General features: G+C 38.7%; 1 protein-coding gene across 7 annotated transcripts in view; it reads left to right on the forward strand.

Moving 5' to 3' along the window:
• Nfib (nuclear factor I B) overlaps nucleotides 1–15,082 on the forward strand; it is a 215,235-nt gene that overhangs the window by 142,020 nt on the left and 58,133 nt on the right. For all 7 annotated transcript variants that reach the window (XM_034501630.2, XM_034501631.2, XM_034501632.2 and 4 more), the window contains 3 exons: nucleotides 3,742–3,810; nucleotides 9,755–9,875; nucleotides 12,895–13,013. In XM_034501630.2, coding sequence (XP_034357521.1) covers nucleotides 3,742–3,810; nucleotides 9,755–9,875; nucleotides 12,895–13,013 — 309 coding nt within the window. The remainder of the gene's footprint in view (nucleotides 1–3,741; nucleotides 3,811–9,754; nucleotides 9,876–12,894; nucleotides 13,014–15,082) is intronic.

Raw genomic sequence — 15,082 nt, forward strand, 5'->3', positions numbered from 1 at the left:
TTGCATGAGCTGTTGAGATTTACAATAGACCATATTCCATGTGAAACTGTGTTTCTCTTAGTCTCCATAGCCTGGAGGCTACCATAGGTTTTATGGCCTCAGCAGTACCCTGGCGTTTTGCTGATTCTCTGACTCTATATTACTGCAGGGTTCTAGGCCCACTCTGAGAAAGATCTTTCTCAGTTATTTGCCCAAGCATTTATCTTTTGACTACTGGAGCAAGCACTTGGTTATGCCATCCATTCCTTTCTGTGTCTGACTTAGATGACTCTTGTTCATCACAAAGGTTGTGCTGTGTATAAAGACACATAACATGCTACTACAAAACCCAGCTACCAGTTGCCTGCTTCCCACCTACCACCAGCCTTTTGGCTCAGTGACAGTAGGCATGATTACCGCTGCTTGTCCATGTTCCCTTCACTCAGATCTCTCGATGTGCTATGCAAAAGGAGAGCCCAGTGGGTCCTAATGGATTATATTTTATCATCTGGGTTCTGATGTATTTCCATTATTTTTCATAGTTTTGATAAAAAAAGCTTTCATTTTCCTTGTAGATTACAAGTCCTTATCATTGAGAAATTATCATTTTGTGTTTGAGTGTCTATCTTGCTGTGTAAGATTAGCCTCAAGGTGGTTCATACCTCCCTTGTGATTAAGCTCAGGGTGTCCCCTTACCATCTGTCTTAATCTGTGTGAACTAAGAACATGTGGAGCCTTAACTACTCATAGTTACAGTGAAAACAAAATCAACTTAAGGTGATACCTACATTCTGAGATGTCGTGTATCACATGATATAATTCATGTAAATATACTGAAATATTCAACACTTATTCTCTTATTCATTAGTTTGTGTACATGCATGTGTGTGTATGTGTGTGTGTGAGTGTTCGTGTGTGTTTGTATGTGTGTGTGTGCTGGATGAGACTCAGGTTGTCAAGCTTGGTGACAAGTGACTTTATCTACTTAGCCATTTAATTGGTCCTCTTTCACACATCTATTTTACAAGCATTTTTAGGCTCTTGTTTGAATCTTTTGGTTATTGATATGAACTATATGCCAAAGGTTATACATTAAAATACAAAGAGCCAGAACTATAATCTGACCTTAAGTGTTACTTTTCTTATGATACCCAAAAGTCCAGCCTTTTAACACTGTATCTGCAAATGTATAGTTATTTTGGGACCTAGGTGCTGCAGAATAGACAGACATGCCTGCAACAAACCTTTCAGCAAAAAAGTTCAAGGGAGGGATAGAGCCAGTACCCATCGATTTTGTGCCAAGTATAGCTATCTTGTTATAAGGTTACTAAGCTGTTAATTTATGACCCTGGTTTTAAAAGCTGAATTTTAAAATACTGTCTTGGGTTCATTAATAGTAGTTACTCTCTATATAGGGCAATGAGTCAGTTGCCCAGGGAGATATGCTGAAAAACAAAACCTAGTCACGCCCCTAAATAAAGGAACTGATAATCCAACAAAGAATTTAATACTTGGAAACAAATATCTTGGAAAATCTGAATGTGTAAAGTGTAAAACCAGGACTAAGTAGGTGTGATGTGAGCAGAGAGGATGGAGGTTATGTTTGCCAGCAAGGGTCAGAGGAAGCAGAGGATGGGGGCTGGAGGCAGAACTTGTCAGAGTGATGTCATTTAGCAGGACATGGAGAGTTGAAGGCAGCACGTACAACCAGGATAAGCTATAGAGGAGAACGGTGATTGGCTGCAGAGATGCTGAATAACTGGTGCGTTTCTGCTTGACATATTAAATGCATTTGTTATCTATAAAATAATCTTTAATAAGCTAGTCACCCAAACTACACAATCTACAGTGGCCTAGATCATTAAAGCATCTTTGTTCCCATCTAGGCAAATGAAATCAGTGTCCCCCTTCCTTTTTTACATTTACGACTTCTAACACCTTATTGAGTACTGGCTTCACAGACATTTCTCTGTAATCTCGGAAACAGATTGAACTTGGTGAAGAATGCATTGCTCAAGCAGTTTATTAAAGTAGAAGTGCATCGGCTAGGGACATTTTGTTATTCTTATAGAAATATATATATATATATATATATATATATATATATATATATATATATATATATATATATACATACATATATTTCCCGAGTAGCTATTAAGTTTGAGACTTCAGGCTTTATCATCATATGAGACATTATACTTCCTTTTTGCTCTTTCTCTCAGCCTTTCTAAAAGGATGAACAGGTTGAGTGTGAAGCCACACTCCCACATGCTTGACTCTTCATATCCCTAATGCCTGTGCAGCAGTCACCGCTTTGGCGCTCTGGGTGGCTAAATTTTCTACGTCAAATTATATAACTCCTAAGATGCTGTTTGGAGTTTGGTATGCATGGTTCAGTGTTCAGGGTGTGGCTCTGCTGGAAGTTGGTAACTGTTGCTCTCACATCTGACTAGTGTTTATCATTGTTTTGGGATGGGATCTCACTTTGTCACAGCTTGAGGAGCCTTCTACCTCTTCCTCCTGTGTACTGGGATTACTGTTTTATTACACTCCGCCTTCTTCTACCCTGCATTTAATGCTTTATCTTACTTTGTATTGATAATAACTCTAGGAGATAGGTGAGTTTTTTTAATCTCTAATTTATAGACAAGGAATTTGAAACAAAATAAGTTCTACCCACCTGGCCACCATCTCTTAGCTCGCACACTCAAGCCAAGGTTTGCCTCCCAGACCTTTCACTTGATGGATCCATGTGACTCTCCATCCATGTGTCATGTCCCTGTGCTGAGTCTGATTCTTGGTCAGTTATGAAGCTGTGTGTGAAATCCAGTCTAGTCACAGATTCTGAAACCCTTGGGTGTTCTGTTCTAGAAATATTTCCGTTGGGAACATTTCAGACTTTTATGTTTTCCTTGGGATAGTTTAAACTAAGCTATTCAAGATCTTCCCACTCTCATCACGTACTCTTGATAGAAATAAGAATTGTAAAACTTCTGGACACCATGCGATGAGCTGCCAAGCAAGTTAGGGTTTCCCCAAGGTCCTGTACTGTGTCTGTGACCTCTGTGGACTATGTGCCTAGATTCACTGCATTTGCAACAACTAGTTCTTGAAACAAAACAAAACAAAACAAAACACCCAAAACCAAGAAGGGGAATCCAGTAGTAGGATGAGTAAGGAAAAACATTGAAAATTGGCAAAGCAAACTGAAGGTTCACAGATTCAGACTGGTGCAAGGTTTTGATCCTCTGTTGAATGGCCCTGGAACAAGGCTGGAAATTCTGGTAGCAGCAGCTCACTGCTCTTTAATCAGGGAAGGATTTGTGAAAGAATGGTGCTTTTGAGATCCTTGAAGCATTTCCAACAAGGTGCTAATTGTGATGTGGTTGTGGCTTTCCTTTTCTATCTCCTTTCCCCCTCCCCCATTTTTAATAGACTGCCTGGCTTTCCAGGTGTTGTAGCGTGAGATTCACTCAGAGTGTGTCCGAGCCTTCCTTCCTTCTCCGTGTCTTTCATGGCAAATAGGGGCCTACCAATTACAGATTTAGAAGGCTAATGGGAAATTCCATGGTTGTTTAAGTTATTTATATTTCTTATTTTTTGAAAAACAGATTTGGTTTGTATTCGGGTTCCAATCTGGTCTTTAGAATAAGCACTCATGGCTTTTGTTCTAATCTAAAGATGAGCAAATTCTAGAACTTAATTGGCACCTTCACCCTCTTCGTATGCTGATCGTTTTCCTTTGATGTTTGTTCTCAGGGTACCTGGAGGACAGTTTTGTAAAATCCGGAGTCTTCAATGTGTCAGAGCTTGTGAGGGTATCCAGAAGTAAGTAAACTCTTTTTTTTTTTTTTTTTTTAAACTACACTTACTACACAAGTACAGAAATCATTAAAATCCTGCATATTTTGAATCTTACATATGGTGTGAAAACTGACTACTTTAAAGTATCTGAATTTGAAACTTCATGATTTAAAAAGTCTTAAATTTTCTAATAAAAATAACTGAGTACATTACCTAATTTTGTAGAAATATTTCCATTCAGCTCATCAAAGCTTTCTGTTGTGTAACACTAATGTTCAGGCTGTTCTCATTGGTCATCTTATTGGTATCCATTCAATTCAGTTCTCTCTGTGACCATAGATGGACATTTATATCAAAGGAAGTATGATTAATTAAATGTACCCTGTATTGTTATGATAACCCACATAAGTTTCCTGTAGATAAGTGCTTTTTCAGTTATAGCAATTTGGTGGGGGTAGGAGATGTACAGGATATACACACTCACATGCAATGTGTAAAGGGATGCAGAAATTAACTTTGCAGATTGTACTCGGATATAGATAGAAAGCATTGTTAGTGCAAACAATGTCCAGTTGTTTACAGCAGGCGTCTCACCTGAGGTACCATTCTTCGCCAGCTGGATTGGGTTTTTCTAGGGTACCCTCACCTGGCTGGCTACTTAAGCCAAGGAGAAGCTTTATTGATTAGTCAGCGCTTAGTTTTTGCTAGTGTGAGCAGACACATCCAAGGTGCCAGTATTAATGCACTGATGACATAAAAGGAGGTGGTTGTTTTCTTCCTGATCCAGTTCTTGATTAGATTGTTCAGGTCACCTTGAGGGCTGTGTTGTGACTTCATGCTTTGATAGAAAGGATCATGGTCTAGAACTGAAGTCACTTAGATGATACAATAACATGTCCAGAGAGTCCTTGTTTGTCTTTATTACCAGTCCTCATGTGCACACTTCTGTAATCTCAGTACTCCAGAGTCAGAGGCAGGAAGATTGGGACAAACTTGCACCCAGCTGGGCTACATCGCTAATTCTAGGCCAGCTGGGGACATATAGCAGTCCCCTTTCTCAAAACAGAACTCAAACAAACTACAACAACAAAAACTGGTTTTTCATTTGTATCAGCTCCAGAGTTTATGGATGAGGCCACAGCCCACTGTAAGGACCAAGCATAGTGAGCTAAGGGGTAAGACTAGCCAAGCAACTGTAGAGTCCTCCTGTTCAGGAACTCTTGTCTCCAAGCTCCCAGGTGACTGTCTCTTGAACAGTAGTTTCTCAAGTAACTTAGGTTTGTGAACTTTCCAGAAAAAAATCAAAACAAAAAATAAAACAAACAAAAAACAAGACAAAAACAAAGACCAACTAATCAACAAACAAAAGCCCTCGTTTATCAGAGAATGACACATATGGCCACTCAAGACCTTATATACCTTGTCTCTTCTGCCAGGATTCAGAGTAGATATGGATGTCATGGGTTCATCTATTTGGGAGCAGCATCAGGGACAACAGTTAAATATATCCCAACAGCTCTAGTGGATGTGTGTCCTTTATGAGCGGCTTCTGATGGTCTAGTCCATCGTTCAAGGCCACATGTTATTTTCCAGACACCCCCTAAGAAAGTGGGTATTCGGAGTTGTTCCTTAGCAGAGATGCTGAACTGTGAAGCTATAGAGCCTAGAAAACCATTCCCTCCTTTTAGACCATTTTGCAAGCTCCATAATGGATTTTGTTCCTTCTTACAAGAAGGGTAGTAGAGCCATCCATCAGAAAGGATTGTCATAGTACCCCATTACAGATAGCACTGTCCCAAGTATATCAAAAGAGGGCCACTTTGGAATGTTCAAGAGCCCAGAATGATATTTTGAAAAATTGGAATCTCAAACATAAAATATAAATTAAAAGTACTGCCTCAAAACATTTTAGAAACAAGGTAAATTTTAACATGCTTCACTCATTTATTCTTAATTTATACTGTCATTTCTTAGAGGTTTTTAAGCTATGTGTCATAACAAACATTACTGATTTGTAATTAGTACATTAATTATCCATATTCATTCTTTAGTTAAATTTATTCAGCAAACATTTACTTTCTCCTCCATATGTAAATAGATGTCTCTGAGATTCTTGAAAGTTCTATTCTCCTGTTTTAATATATTAACACTATAATCTTGTTTACACAGTTGAACTTCATTGTTTATGAAATAGGGGTTTGTTAAGGCAAGCTTCAGCACATAAGTTAAGTCCTATGTTGTATGTTACAGGTTCCAGCTTCTTGGTTCATGGCCTGCCCTTGGTACTGTCCTCTAGCATTTTACTGTCATGTGACCTACTAATGTGCATGCTGATGTTAGCTAATGAAGCCATTCCATTCAGCAATCACTCTGTTGAAGGATATTATCTATATTCTAAAAGTTGGTTAAGGACAGCTTCTGGCCTGTAACCTTTAGAAACCTAGGTTCTAAGGTGCATGGCTTCTAGAAAAACATTGGCATGTCAAAGCCAAGGTTTGCAGCTTTTGGCTTTCTTAAAGCTCTGTTTAGAAGAGGTGCTAAGAGTCATGTTTCTATCTGATTTGGGCTCTTCCAGAGGATTAAAATCAGGAAGACCTGGCAGGCTTGCTTTTCTCAAATGCTCTCGTGTTGCTCAGGAATCTCTGTGTTGTTTGATGTTTTTTAGTCATGTTTATTATTATTACTACTCTCTTTTCAATAACTTCACATTTACTGCCAGAATGCATTCTAAGTTTTTCAGTTTTAGGTCTGGGCCTCACCATGTAGCTATTACTGGCCTGGACTCAATATGTAGACCAAGTTGTCCCTGAGTTTATAGAGCTCCATCTGCCTCTGCCTCCTGAGTGCTGAGATGAAAGACATCTATCACCATACCTGACCCTAAAGGATTTTTTTTTTTTAATTCCATTTTACTGCATACTATACCCAGCATGCTTCTGGCCAAGTGCGCTGTAATGACTATTCAACTGTACTGACTATTAATCCATGTATATCCATTAGAAAGAAACTTGCCTAACTTAACACCACTACAAAAAAATGTTTCTAAATAATACAACCTGTAAAGTTCTGGTCAATTTTTTCAATACACTCTAAAATAACTCATATTTCTGAAGTGGCCAGAACAAAGAAAAATGTTTAGTAGAGAGTAATGCACACACATATTGAGGACTTCAGGCAACTTGTCTCTTCTAGCATCTGACGGATTAGGTAAGGGTATAACCAAAAGATTGCTGTCACAGGTCATGTACCTGGACTCCACAGGAGAGACTAACCCCGGTCTGAAACATGCATTTCTGTTTTAGGAGGCAGGCAAATTGTTTACATTCTGTGAGACAGTCAGATACCTGCTTCTAACACATACCCCACTTCTCATATCACATAGACCATGGTTACACAAATACATTTTAAGGCACGTGGTTACTGTGAAGTAAGAAACTACATTTTTAAAAACTCTGGCATACTTCAGGCCATAAAAATACATCAGTACTGTAACTGTCTAAATAATTCAAAAATATTTTCTCTATAAAAAAGTTCAAGTATATCAAATAATTTAAACAGCAATTAAAATATGAACAACTTAACAAAAGGCAGAACCTCTAGTGTTCGAGCTGAGCCTCTTCCTGGATGTATAGATGCTGCATTTTAGCAGAGAGATTCTGTCTACGTAGTCCTTGATTAGTTCTCTCTAGTAAAACATGTGCCTTTTATTTATACTCTCCTAAGAACTTCTAAAGTTCATCTTGGCCCAACAGATATTAAAATCCAATCAAATTGATAGAAATACACCTTAGTGCTAAAAGTTCTGGATGAAGAAAAAAATTCTTGAAAATTAGTGATCCTTTGTAGTTACACATTCATCTGAAGGCAGTTAGGAGAGGCTGTGGTAAATAGATTGTGTGTACAAAGAGTGGATTTGAAGAGCCAAGCCTCCAAACTTTCAATAGAGCTACTAAAGGCTTGACTGTTCAGCTGGCCCAGCATACTGCCTCTTGACACCAGCTACATAGCACTGCACTTTGTATGCTGTATCTGTCCTGACTTTACTACCACAGCCACATCAGCTTGGAAAAATCTTCCTTCAGTGCTTTGCTCCTTCTCCAAAGTCTACTATCAGGGCTTTCCCACAGTCTCTCTGTCTCTGTCTGTCTCTGTCTGTCTGTCTCTCTCTGTCTCTCTCTGTCTCTGTCTCTCTCTCTCTGTTTCTCTCTCTGTCTCTGTCTGTCTGTCTCTCTCTCTGTCTCTGTCTGTCTCTGTCTCTCCTCCTCCTCTTCTCTCTCTCTCTCTCTCTCTCTCTCTCTCTCTCTCTCCCCCCCCACCCCCCACCATTCATGTCAGTACTCTCCTTTCTCCCTACAAAATCTATAAAATATATTGATTATGTTACCCATTGGAGAAGTTTTATTGTTATCTAAATTTCCCAGGTATTTTTAAGTTTGCTCAAGTGTTTTGATCTACACACTAAACTGTGTATTTGTTGAAGGCAGATGTAGCTGAGAATATTTGGTATCCATTGCAATGCCTGCTTGCAATAGAACAGGCACTAGTCTGTCTGATTCTCAGGCAGCCCGCCTGCCTGTCTTTCCTTCCCTCTTTCCCTTCCTCCTTCCTTCCTTCTCTCCTTCCTTTCTTTTACATATATATTTATTCATGTGTTTGTGCGCATGTGTGTTTACACACATACACATGCATGTGGAGGCCACATACAAACATGTGGGACCTTCTGTCATCCTTCACCTTGTGTTTTGAGGTATTGTCTCATTGAACTTGGCTGGTCAGGGAGTGCCTCCCAGCATGGGAATTACAGGTGCACACTCTTGGTTTTCTATGGATAAAGGGGATCCAGTCTCAGATCCTGTTGCTTGTACAACAAGGACTTTACCCACAGAACTGTCTCCTTAGTCACCAAACAATAGCTTTTAAAGAATAAACTTCCGGCAAGAAGGTTCATTTGTCTATGCCTGCTTTTGCACATTTTTGAACAGTTCTATCTACCAACTCTACTCCATTTTACCAGAGAAGGATTGGAGAGAAAATAAAGGAAGGGGCTCACCTCTGATTAACACGTGTGCCAAAGACACAATGCTGGGCTGCCACGGCTCGCTGCTTTATCCCCAGATAATCAGATGTGCTAGTTTTCCATTCCGTTGTTTGGAAAGTGAGGCACACTCCATATAAGAGACAGGGGTCTGTTTTTATCCTGGGACTCTAACGTATGGAATGAAGGTGCAGTGAACATTCATTTGTAAAACCTGCCTGCATGTGTATTTGCAAAACACCTTGGTTTTTATTTCACACTCATAAACTTTACTTATTCCTGCCACAATTCAAGATTTACTTAAATCAAATTATACACACTGTGGTTTTATGTTTGTTTATTTTGTCTTGTTTGAGACATGGTCTCATTTTGTACATCAGACTGGCCTCAGACTTGTTACATGGTCCATTCTGGTCTTGACTTCTCTATTCTCCTGCCTCAAACTCCCTAGAGCTGGCATTATAAGCGTATGACACCAGACATTGCTAACTATGTTTTTAAATTTATTTTAGTATTGATATTAAAACTAATCTAGGATAATAAACTTTATTTGTGAATGTCTTATATGTTTATTTAGTTAACAATGATTTAGTTCAGTGCAAGCCACTCATTTGGTAATACGTGGTAAGGATTCTTTGTTCTGCTCTGCCTACATCTATAGACAGTTGTAGTGACCAATCAAATGAGGGAGTGAATGAAGAAGATTGGTTATTGTAACCAGGGAAAGCGGTATCCAGGGACCTAGTGTGAGTGTCTGGAACTCCCAGAACTGGCTTGAGGGTTTTGGGTCTTATCTGCAATATACAGGGGATATCAAATCTTAAAGGGAGCTCTTTCCCAGAGCCATGAAAAAAAAATAGGGATTTTATATTTCAACAGGGGTAACAATGAGTATAACTTACAACCATTTCTTTAAAACAAATTGTTTCTCAGCACCCATAACCCAGGGAACTGGAGTCAACTTCCCAATCGGAGAGATTCCCAGCCAACCATACTATCATGACATGAACTCTGGTGTGAACCTGCAGAGGTCGCTGTCTTCTCCACCGAGCAGGTAAAGACAAAGAAGTTGTGCATGCTCTCCGCCTTTGTGCAGTCAGACAGGAGGGTAAAGGAGGCAAATACGTATTCTGCTGGCAACACACTCTTCAAAATTTTGCCAGAATCATTTGTTTTGATATTCTTGCATCAGGTATAATTGCTGTGACGTTTAAAGTCTTATTTTTGAGGGGAAAATGAACTATAAAATGACTTTTTTGTCTTATGGCATGAAACATAATTCTGCTAGTTAATCTTCTGGCAACTTTAAAAGTGATAACTGGGAATTGGAAAAATGTCCCCGGGGTTAAGGTGCTTGTTGCTCTTACAGAAGACCTGGGTTCCATTCTCGGCACCCATATGGTGCTTCATAACCATACAGAAACTCCAGTCCCCGGGAATACAGTGCCATTTTCTGATTTCCATGGACACCAGGCATGCACATGGTACACATATGGGTAAAGTGTACATATACACAAATTAAAAAAAAAAAAAACCCTGAAAAATGTGTTAGTGATACTCTCATAGAGGCAAAGGGGAAAGGGGATAAGATGAGGGGGGTGGTTGTGGAGGGGGAAAACAGGAAGGGGGACAACATTTGAAATGTAACTAAATAAAATAACTAATAAAAAAAAGTGTAAATGATATTGCTGCAGTGACCCTCATCGATCGCCAATGCACCCTGATGACTTTTATTGTAATTACACATCTGCACTTGGGATAGCGAAACATGGACAGAGATGTCGTTCCCCTAGCCTTAAAACTAACGCCTGGTTTGAGACTGCAGTATTCAGTTAATTGAGGTTCTCTGTCTAAATCAATTAACTCTCCTGGTACCAATGAAAGCATCAGCCATTCTGAAACCGAGTTAGCCAGCCTGTGCTGGGACGATAAAGAATGAGGCTCTCTGGCTTCTAGTTCTCTGCTCACCTGTTCATTTCCCCTAGTGCTCTTCTAACTTTGATTCAGGATAAATAGAGTATATATTGAGAGGTATGTTTATTTTTCCTTTTTGAGTTTTGTCTTCCGCGTATCAAGTCCTACTCCATTTCTGGAGCATTCAGAATATCCACAGACTAGCATAAGGATGTACACAAATTCCCCCCAAAAAGCATGCATTATGCTAATTTTTAAAAATAAAAGACAATCTGGAAAAGTGTTTTTTTTCTAGACTTTTTCAGTAATGAAAGCTACTTGCCTCTGTGGAAATATTCATATTTATGTGTTTATAAAGTAAAATCGATTTTATAGCATTTATAACCCAACTGTATTTTCATGTAATGTGATTGTATATCAAAGTAACTGGGTTTATTATCACTAAGATTATCTCTGAGATGTTGAAGTCCTAAACGTGCTTCCATCTTTTTAAATTTAAAATGTGAATCAGGATGTTTTAATTTCCTACCACGGATCCATATGTTGTCAGCGCAGGTCTTTCTCCGTGGCCGCTCAGTGTCAGATCCTGTGTCCTTCCAGATAAGCGAGCCTAAATAAGCAGAGACTAAACACATTTCTTTGTTGCTCCTTTTGGAAATAATTCTTCCTCCTTTCTTTGTATACTTCTGCTGACTCATGGTGGAAGAGAACTACATTAAAAGGAGAATTTTTAAAAACATGCACAGTTGCTAAATTTGGATACTTTGATAGAGACTAAAGAAGTAATATCATTTCTGGTACGCTTTGTCATGGGGAGAAATTGTCATGGTCAATCATGTCAGTACTCCAGGGATTCTTAGTCAACAATTAACCAGTGTATCCACAAAGGAACTGAGATCCGAACAGGCTCCACGGGCTTAGGCATGGAGTGCCTGACTGGGAGATCTTCCTTCCTACTGGCATGACTACTTCTGTTCACTTTTCCAGGGTAAATTCACTGAATTTCTCCGTATTTGTCCCCCTGTTTGTTAAAAGTGGGGGCTTAGTACGAATGGTTTTTTTTTTTTTTTTTTTTTTGAGATAATCTACAGTTCCAAACTTTGGTGACATTACACTTATTAACAGTGCATAAAGTCAATCCAGGAGATATTTGTGGTTGTTGCATATGAGCACAGGTACCAGTAAAAATTCTTTTAATAAAGAGGAAGTATTCATTTAAGAGTCAATCATTAGCTGTTTATTGGGGTGTTGGTTGGAGCATACCGAAGTAGTGTCTAAAATATCGCTATAGCTTTTAATCTTTGCAGTAGATACCCACTTTCCTTTGTAATAAGTCATGCTATTTCATTTATAGTATTTTCTTAGTACACCACTTAATTTGTCAGTAATCATTTTTCATCGTTGATGTTAAGAATAAAGGACCAGTAGTCCAATCTCTTTAAGGAAGATCATGGTATACTTATTTATAACTAGTAAAGTTCTAGAAACAGTCGCCATGTTATTAATTACAAGGTCAGCACTAATAATTAATATTTAATAAGTATCTTCAAACTGCAAGCCATTTAGCTGAGAGTTTTATAGGTATAAGCTCACTTCATCTTCTCGACCAAACTCTTAAACTAGATTTTAGTATTTCCACCTTACAGGTGATTAACTGAGCTTAGCCAGGTTGAGGAACCTGCTACTGGAGCTAATAAATGGCAGGTCAAACGTGGGATTCCGGAAGCTTTTCACTGCCCAGCTCCAGTGCCTTATCTCCAAACTAACAACAAAGTCTTGCACTGTCTGTGGCTGTGCTGTGAAGTGATCAGTATCAAAAATATAAGATAAATCAGTGCATCTTAGTAAAATTTGCACATCAGCAGAAAAGTCACAGAGAGTTCACTTTTAGTGATTACGTTTCTCTGAAAAACAATTTGAAAAGATAACTATAGCAAACAGTTTTTGTTAGGTAGGCATAGGGATAGGTGGTCCACATAAAAGATACAGAATATATACTATTGCAAATGTTCACTATCCCTATGGATGTCTGGAATACCCACCATTCTTTCAAATTAATTCTTTAACTTGGATTTATGGAAGTTATTTTTCGTTTTAAAAGTAAATGCTACAATCTTCCCAGAAATGTCATTAATGTCATCATTATTATATTTTAACAGCAAAAGACCCAAAACTATATCCATAGATGAAAATATGGAGCCAAGTCCTACAGGAGACTTTTACCCTTCTCCAAATTCACCAGCTGCTGGAAGTCGAACATGGCATGAACGAGATCAAGGTGGGTACAAAGACACCTCCAAGAGGCACTGGAGTATATAATATTACTTATTTCATGTTACACTTAGTCACCATTCCTGCAGAATCAGTATGGACTAAACTTGAAATAATTTCAGTAATTATTTTAAAGATAATTTTATGAGAGTGGTCACATGTTATCAAAGTTACAAAAATCCTGTTTTATTATACCTTTATGTTCATACAAAATGGTCTCTCAGGGCCTATAATTATGTATGCAACTGACTTGGGTCCATCAACAACGGACAGTAGAATCTTGACAGAGTGACAAGTTCAGACTCAGCGAGCTCCCATCATTTTCTCTGTGAGTCTGTTTGAAGGAGCAAACTTTAGGCAGTTAACAGGTAGAAGAATTCTCACTTAAAGGAAGCTGTAGTTTCTTCTGGAAGTAGGTGGCACACGATAACAGATGAAAATATAACTTAAGAGAATGAGTAAGTTAATCTAGTTGCTTCTTAGGTAGAACTATGACTCAGTTCTAGGGTAGTTGAGGAAGAGCATGATTTTATATAAGGATGATTTAGGTTTCTGGGCTCTGACTTGGTCTTTATTCTTGAACTGCATTGGATCTCGTGTGTTATTTAGTAACACATTCATGCCTTTCTATACGATAAGGAGGCATTAAAGGTGTGAAAATAGACAGATCAGCTAATTACAACTTTTTTTGGTTTTACATGTGTGCAAATAAGTTTTTATAGTAGCATCATAAAATGTATTTGAATTTTTAATCAAAAATTTTAAATCAAATGTTTAAAAATGTAAAAGGAATGTGTTTTGCCCTAATGATTTCAGCTCAGAATGGAGTTGTTATTGGATTTTTTTTTTTTTTTTCCGTTCTGTGAGTTTAGGAAGCTATATGCAGATTAATGTTAACAGACAGCTGACCCTGGAGCATAGCATTTACAGCCAATACCACTTACTTACCAGGATTTCCTTCTTGCTGCTCAGAATTTCATATTGAATGAAACATGACTTTTACAAGGCTAAGGCCTTCATGGAGATCTAGACTAACAGTTAAATTACCTTTCATATGTTGATATTTCTAAAACATTTACTTATCTTTATGTTACATGCAGTAGTGCTTACCCTGCATATATGTGTGTGCTCAGTCTGGATACCTGACACCTGTGGGGACCAAAGAGGCCATCAGATCCCCTGGAACTAGAGTTACAGATAGTGTTGAGATGCTTTGTGAGTGAAAGCCCCTAACTGCTGACCTGTCTCTCCAGCCCCACATTTAAAGACTTTAACTAGTAAAGATGGAAGGGACAGTGAACAGTTACATGAAACAGACTAAAGCAGGGTGAGGCACCAAGGTGGAGAAGCAATGGCAGAATGGCTGTCGGTGCCATGAGATTGGTTCTGCTGATGGGGATAAAGTGAGAGGTGTGTCAGGATGCTTGAACAGAAGGCTTGGAAAATCAGCTGGCCAGTTTGGGCTTTGAAACCCTCCCCCAATCCATTCTTCAGGCAGTAGGCACACTGGATCATGGGGCATTATTTGACCCTTCTGCTTCCTCTCCATCAGTTAACCCCCAGGGTTCACAGAAGAAAATCACCAGTCCCTCATTGCATCACAGGTTCACAGTGTTGATTTCATTCCCACTGTCATCTGGGCCTATGACTGTTTGGGTTTGGGAATGCAGTGCCCAAGAAGCCATACCTTCTGAAGTGGTCTTTCCTACCTCTTCATCTGGTAAATCCCTTGATATCCTTAATGGCCCCTGACACACTGATGAATTTCATCCTAAATTAGTCCTTCCCACTTTTGTGCCTTGGCAGCAGGTGTTCTTCCTACATTGTGTTCATAATACGTGATTTTGTATTCATTTATTGGAGGAATTGCTCAGATATATCGATATTATTAAGGTAACTGTTTTGCTTGTGGCTGTCATTAGCACCAAAGACAACAGTGATACGCGGTAGGGCCAGTATATATTGGTCAGATAAATGAGTCACTGGATACGCATCTAGTTTCAGAAGTGAAGGCAAGAAATAACAGAACTATAGAAGTGAAAATAAAAATAAATTCCACACATCTTCATGCTTTGT

Source organism: Arvicanthis niloticus, chromosome 5, assembly GCF_011762505.2.
Source record: "Arvicanthis niloticus isolate mArvNil1 chromosome 5, mArvNil1.pat.X, whole genome shotgun sequence".
NCBI lineage: Eukaryota > Metazoa > Chordata > Mammalia > Rodentia > Muridae > Arvicanthis > Arvicanthis niloticus.